This window comes from Rhinopithecus bieti, unplaced genomic scaffold (assembly GCF_001698545.2).
Source record: "Rhinopithecus bieti isolate Rb0 unplaced genomic scaffold, ASM169854v2 scaffold_22548, whole genome shotgun sequence".
In the NCBI taxonomy this organism is placed as follows: Eukaryota; Metazoa; Chordata; class Mammalia; order Primates; family Cercopithecidae; genus Rhinopithecus; species Rhinopithecus bieti.
In genome coordinates this window covers 439913-447191 of record NW_016810469.1, presented here as the reverse complement: position 1 = coordinate 447191, position 7279 = coordinate 439913, and the positions used below count along the sequence as shown (strand labels likewise).

Genomic DNA, 7279 nt, shown 5'->3' with positions numbered 1-7279 from the left:
AAAAAAAAAAAAAAAAAAAAAAAGAAATACCATTTGACCCAGCCATCCCATTATTGGGCATATACCTAAAGGATTATAAATCACGCTGCTATAAAGACACATGCACACATACATTTATTGCGGCACTATTCACAATAGTAACGACTTGGAACCAACCCAAATGTCCATAAATGATAGACTGGATTAAGAAAATGTGGCACATATACACCATGGAATACTATGCTGGCAGAAAAAAAGATGAGTTCATACCCTCTCTAGGGACATGGATGAAGCTAGAAACCATCATTCTGAGCAAACTATTGCAAGGACAGAAAACCAAACACCGCATGTTCTCACTCATAGGTGGGAACTGAACAATGAGAATGCCTGGACACAGGGTGGGAAACATCACACATTGGGGCCTGTTGGGGGGTGGTGGGAGGGGGGAGGGTTAGCATCAGGAGATATAATTTTATCTAATACTGTTGTATCTTTGTGTTTCTTGTTTCCTCTACCAGAAGCTTTTTCTTCTCCCTCTTTCTACTTAGAAGACTCAAACTCACTGTATTCAGGTAAGTATCAAATTACATTGTAATTATTTGTCTCCACTAACCACAAAATGAGTTTCTCAAGGGCAAGAGGCTGTGTCATATTCACTATTGTATTAAAAAAAATTTGCATAATGTCCAAAAACCAACAGACATCAACAAATAGTATAATAATGGCAAAAATCTTATCAGTTCATAGTGAGAGCAACTTCTGGAAAGCATTTGGCTAGAACTGGTTGGAATTCCGAAGAGAATAGTGCCATCTCCTGGCAGGGAAAGCAAAATGCTCTTAAAGGATGGAGGCCGGCCCGGTGGCTCCAGCACTTTGGGAGGCCAAGACAGGCGGATCACTTGAGGACAGGAATTCAAGACCAGCCTGGCCAACAAGAGAAAACCCTGTCTCTACCAAAAGTACAAATTAGCCAGGTGTGGTGGCACACACCTGTAGTTCCAGCTACCAGGGAGGCTGAGGCACGAGAATCACTTGAACCCAGGAGGCGGAGGTTGCAGTGAGCTGAGGACCTGCCACTGCACTCCAGCCTGGGTGACAGAGTGAGGTACTGTTTCAAAAAAAAGGGAGGGAGCAAGTGGACAAACCTCATGTCAAGGGCATGAGTGGCCTCCTAGCCACTCACAAGACTGGCAACTCAGCCTGCTGCCCACACTAGCATAGCCCAAGGTCATAGTGGAGAATATGTCTCTCCAATGTCCAATGTCCAGCTAGCCTTTTACTGAAAGCAGTCATAACAGAATCACAGGTGACTAGTTTTACAGCTATTATATGAATGGTCCTCAGAAGCAGAATGAAAATGTCCATGGCAATTAACAAAAACATGTAAACAAGCTATCTGACCCAGAGCCATCCACTAAAAGGACCGTGCAAGTGTGTGTGAAGGGAAAGGCTTGGAGATAGTTAAAAATCGGGCTGGGTGCCGTGGCTCACACCTGTAATCCCAGCACTTTGGGAGGCTGAGGCAAGCTGATCACGAGGTCAGGAGTTCGAGACCAGCCTGGCCAATATGGCGAAATCCCGCCTCTACTAAAACTACAAAAAACTAGTTGGGCATGGTGGCGCACGCCTGTAGTCCCAGCTACTCAGGAGGCTGAGGGAGGAGACTCGCTTGAACCCTGGAGGTGGAGGTTGCAGTGAGCCCAGATTGCATCACTGCACTCCAGCCTGGGTGACAGAGCAAGACTGTCTCAAAAAAAAAACAAAAAAAACAAAAACCAAAAAAACTGTACACAGCAGACATGATCAGAAAGGCTGGTCTTCTGAAGGACTCCAGAGACATTGATCATCTTCTCTGATGAATGCTGCCATTTCTTCCACTTTTTCTTTCTGGAAAGAGATTTCTTTTCCTCCTACTCCTCTCCCTACTTTCTCTCTGAGATAAGCATACTGGTCAGGCTAGGCCTTTCTCTACCCCAACCCACACTTCAGTTCTTCCTAAAATATTCAAGGAGAACATTCACTGCTAGCTTTGTACTACTAATATTCTAGCCCTACTAATTTTCTCACAATCTTATGAACATGTAAGTTGACTTACATAAGATGACTTATGAAAATGCCTTTTTATAAGTCATAACTGAAAGGCTGCTTTGAGTAGCCTTTGTTACTTGCCCTTTGAATGTCTGCTTTGTGGTCTACCCCTGAGTATTTTCTGAAGCTCAGGCACAGAATCTGCACTATTCTGGACATTATATTGCGAGGGGACTCTATTCTCCATGCCTGGCTTTATGGAAATTGGACAATTTTGGAAGTATCGTCTAACAACAGAATAGGAACTTACTGAAGAGCCTCATACCCTGACCTCTATTTTGTGCCATAGTAGTTTATCAGCTATCCATTCCTCTTTTGAACCTAATGAAAAAAATATCTTCCATGAGTTCCTCTCCCTTTAACTCCTGTGCTTTATACCATTTTCCACTTTCAGCAGTCAGTCACTTACCCCAAGAATCTCTACATATTCATAGATCTGGGCTTCTAGAAAAGCAATGTCTTTGTTCCTCTCAGTGTCTCTGAGAAAAAGAAACAAGCTATATCACTCAAGGATTCTCTCATCCATTGCTTTGTTCCCTATATCTGGGAACATTTATTGCACAACTGCATTAAAAATCATAAGCACATGAGAAATACCATGCTATGAAAGCAAATGCTCTGTTCATCTCAGGACTCTATTGACAAATACTGAGGTTATTTCTCAGAATGCATGGAGGCTTCCTCTATGACCTCACCTAGAAGATGAAGGACATATCAAGACTGCTTACATTGCCATCATTATAATCTACAAAGGAAATGTGGTATGTAAGAGCAAGCTCTGCAGCAGGTAGACCTAGGCCCAAATCCTGACTCTGCTACTTAGAACTATGAGAGAGTGGACACATTCCATAACTTTTCTGAGTCCTTATCTGCAAAAACTCAGGATAACAACTAATTTTCTGGGTTGTTGTGAGAATTAGAAAAAAAAGTACATTAAGAAAATACTGGGCCAGACATGGTGGCTCATGCCTGTAATCCCAGCATTTTGGGAAGATGAGGCTGGCGATCACTTGAGGTTGGGAGTTTGTGACTAGCCTCACCAACACGGTGAAACCCTCTCTACTAAAAATACAAAAATTAGCTGGGCACGGTGGCTCACGCCTGTAATCCTACCACTTTGGGAGGCTGAGGCGGGTGGATCACGTGAGGTCAGGAGTTCATGACCAGCCTGGCCAACATGGTGAAACCCTGTCTCTACTAAAAATACAAAAACTAGCCAGGCATGGTGGCGCACACTGGTAATCCCACCTACTTGGAAGAGTGAGGCAAGAGAATCGCTTGAACCAGGGAGGTGGAGGTTGCAGCGAGCTGAGATTGCGCCACTGCACTTCAACCTGGGCGACAGAGCAAGACTCTGTCTCAAACAAAAAAACAAAAAGCACACAAAAATTAGCCAGTGTGGTGTTGCATATCTGTAATCCCAGCTACTTGGGAGGCTGAGGCAAGAGAATCACTTGAACCCAGAAGGCAGAGGTTGCAGTGAGCCGAGACTGTGCCACTGCACTCTAGCCTGGGCAACAGAGTAAGACTCTATCTCAAAAAAGAAAAAAAAAACCACCCTGGGTCAGGCGCAGTGGCTCACACCTATAATCCCAGCACTTTGGGAGGCCAAGGCGGGTGGATCACTTAAGCTCAGGAGCTGCAGACCAGCCTGGCCAACATGATGAACCCCCATCTCTACTAACAATACAAAAAATCAGCCATGTGTGGTGGTGTGTGCCTGTAGTCCCAGCTACTCAGGAGGCTGAGGCAGGAAAAGCCTTTGAACCCAGGAGGTGGAGGTTCCAGCCAGTAAGCTGAGATTGCACTACTGCACTCCAGCTTGGGTGACCGAGTGAGACTCTGTCTCAAAAAAAAAAAAAAAAAAGAAAAAGAAAATACCTTGTCTAGGCCGGGCACGGTGGCTCAAGCCTGTAATCCCAGCACTTTGGGAGGCCAAGACGGGCGGATCACGAGGTCAGGAGATCGACACCATCCTGGCTAACATGGTGAAACTCTGTCTCTACTAAAAAATACAAAAAACTAGCCGGGCGAGGTGGCGGGTGCCTATAGTCCCAGCTACTCGGGAGGCTGAAGCAGGAGAATGGCTTAAACCCGGGAGGCGGAGCTTGCAGTGAGCTGAGATCCGGCCACTGCACTCCAGCCTGGGCGACAGAGTGAGACTCTGTCACAAAACAAAAAAACAAAAAACAAAAAAACAAAAAACAAAAAAAAAAGAAAATACCTTGTCTAAGTGTGTAGCTCAAGAATTAGGTTCAACTTTACCAAAAATAAGCTTAGAAAAATAGTTCTTGAATCTATTTAGCCTTTTAGCCTCTATAACCTATTAAAGGTGCCAAGAACACGGTTTCAAACTTAGAAACTTGACGTGCTCTCAATCAGATGAATACAGACGGTCCTTTGTTTATATTAACAGTGATAGTATTCTCTATTAGCAGAGAGAAAGAGCAGACTGGATCTCTGTCGACCAATAACGGGGATAAAGCAGGCTTTAAAGTCTCCACTGTGGTTAAAAATTCTGCATGGGAATAACATTTAAAAGCCACAAGCAGCAGTGCTACCCCAGCCACTCACCGCTTGGTGCCCTTTGACTTGGGATTTTTGGCAAACAAAGAGGTATCAAGTGACTCCAGGGACTTTCCTTTGGTGCTGAATAGTCTCTGGGCTCGCTCTTCTAGGGTCCTAAGGAGACACGATGGCAAAGGATTTCAGGGTTACTTTACCACAGAGGCTCGCTTGTTTTTGCAGTGTGGAGCAACAGAAAAAAAATGGAATCAGAGCTACTTAGAAGACTGTGAAAACACATAGCAAATTGAATAGTTTTGACAGAAAAACTATTCCTTACCCGCCACATTTCAAGCCTAAAGCTAAGAGAGCAGATTTCAATCTGTCCAAACCCAGAGAGGCCAACTCCTGTACAAAGAAGAGAAAAATTACAATATTACATTAACAGATTTTTGGGAAACCCCAAATGCAGGCCAGAGGGTGGGTGTTACTGAGGCTGTGGCAGGACCACGCATTTCATAGCCAATCTGACAGTAAGTCTAAACTCTCCAGAGGACTGAATCTGTAATTATCTTCAGACTTAACCATACTGGTAGTGTTCCATTTACTTTACTACAGCTTAATGTAGTTAGAATGATTATTTCAGTTTCCCAAGTACTAATTTTTTTCTTTTTACTTTGCTACTTTCTTTGTAGATGCTTGATCCCAAGAAATAGTGCCTTATCACAACACAACCATGGTATTAAAGACAGCAGAGCAGTCTTTAAAGATAGAAAAATAGACAGGAAGAACAGTACTACTGATGAAGGAAACATACCTCCCAGGAGGAGAATGCAGAGAGGTCAAGATGGGCTCCAGCATGGGTCAGAGCACTGCTTGTCTCTTTCTGGAAAGAACAACATGGTATTTATTAAGATCCAGGTTTAGGCCAGGCGTGGTGGCTCACACCTGTAATCTCAGCACTTTGGGAGGTCTAGATGGGTGAATTGCTTGAGTTCAGGAGTTAGAGACCAGTCAGAGCAACATGGTGAAATCCCATCTCTACAAAAAAAAACACATGAATTAACTGGGCATGGTGGCATGTGCCTGTGGTCCCAGTTACTCAGGAATCCAAGGCAGGAAGATCTCTTGAGCCCAGGAGGTTGAGGCTGCAGCAGTGAGGTATGATCATGCCACTGCACTCCAGACTAGAAGCCAGATGGAGACTTTGTCTCCCAAAAAACAAAACAAAGCAAAACAAAACAAACAAACCACCAGGTTTAGGATGAAGGTAAGGTTGGTCCACATTCTCTCCCTGGAGAGTTCAGGAAAAACTCATGTTTATCACCAGAAGTGAGAATGTAGATTCCTAACATATGATCTGATAAGCTCTTGGTCGGCAGGAACCACATAACAGTAATGATGTGATTGGTGAAAATCTGGGCACAGTCAAAGGCAAGTGGACCCTGACAGTCTTGCTCCAAAGTACACACAAAAAAACCTCATATACGGCCAGGTGTGGTGGCTCACACCTGTAATCCCAGCACTTTGGGAGGCTGAGGTGGGCAGATCACCTGAGGTCAGGAGTTTGAGACCAGTCTGACAAATACGGAGAAACCCCGTCTCCACTAAAAACACAAAATTAGCTGGCTGTGGTGGCGGGTGCCTGTAATACCAGCTACTCGAGAGGCTGAGGCAGGAGAATCGCTTGAACCCAGGAGGCAGAGGTTGAGGTGAGCCAAGATCCTGCCATCGTACTCCAGCCTGGGCAACAAGAGCGAAACTCTGTCTCCAAAACAAAAAGAAAAAGAAAAACAAACAAAAACACATAGCATACTTGGCAGGGAATACCTCATTGTCACAAGTGATACCAAGGAATTGATACCTAATGCCCTAAAGTGGAAGCTCAAGATAAAGGAAAATAATTACTTCTATTCCTTGGCATGTCCACCATTCACACCCCACTGAAGCTCACCGGCCATCCAGGAAAGGTTCCATTCTCCCATTTCTTCTCAAACTCAGCCTGAATCTTCCCAAAAAGTTCATTCTGATCTTGGAGAGGCTTCACTCTATCTGTGTAATCCTGAAGGTACTCGAGCAGCATCTCTAGGTATCTACAGAGGAACATACAACGCAGAGAAAGCAAAAAGGGTTTCGATTTTTGGTATCTTGTTATTCCCTGTAGAATATATAGTACTTACAATTCTAGTAATGCTATATTTTTAATGCTTTTTTTTTCTTTTTTGAAACGGACTTTCGTTCTTCTTGCCCAGGCTGGAGTGCAACGGCAGGATCTCAGCTCACCACAACCTCCGCCTCCCGGGTTCAAGTGATTCTCCTGCCTCAGCCTCCCAAGTAGCTGGGATTACAGGTATGCGCCACCACGCCCGGCTAATTTTGTATTTTTTTTTTTTGAGACGGAGTCTCGCTCTGTCGCCCAGGCTGGAATGCAGTGGCACAATCTCGGCTCACTGCAAGCTCCGCTTCCCAGGTTCACGCCATTCTCCTGCCTCAGCCTCCCAAGTACCTAGGACTAGAGGCGCCCGCCACCACGCCCGGCTAATTTTTTGTATTTTTAGTAGAGACGGGGTTTCACCATGTTAGCCAGGATGGTCTCGATCTCCTGACCTCGTGATCCATCCACCTCAGCCTCCCAAAGTGCTGGGATTACAGGTGTGAGCCACTGCACCCAGCTAATTTTGTTTTTTTTTTTTTTTTTGAGACGGAG

The 7279-nt window shown here is 44.7% G+C and overlaps 1 protein-coding gene across 1 annotated transcript in view; it reads right to left on the bottom strand.

The window, feature by feature from the left end:
* SF3A3 (splicing factor 3a subunit 3) overlaps positions 1-7279 on the bottom strand; it is a 31769-nt gene that overhangs the window by 12160 nt on the left and 12330 nt on the right. The window contains exons 8-12 of the mRNA XM_017892119.1: positions 6527-6665; positions 5390-5458; positions 4913-4980; positions 4642-4749; positions 2477-2546 (exon numbers count right to left, since the gene is read on the bottom strand). Coding sequence (XP_017747608.1) covers positions 2477-2546; positions 4642-4749; positions 4913-4980; positions 5390-5458; positions 6527-6665 — 454 coding nt within the window. The remainder of the gene's footprint in view (positions 1-2476; positions 2547-4641; positions 4750-4912; positions 4981-5389; positions 5459-6526; positions 6666-7279) is intronic.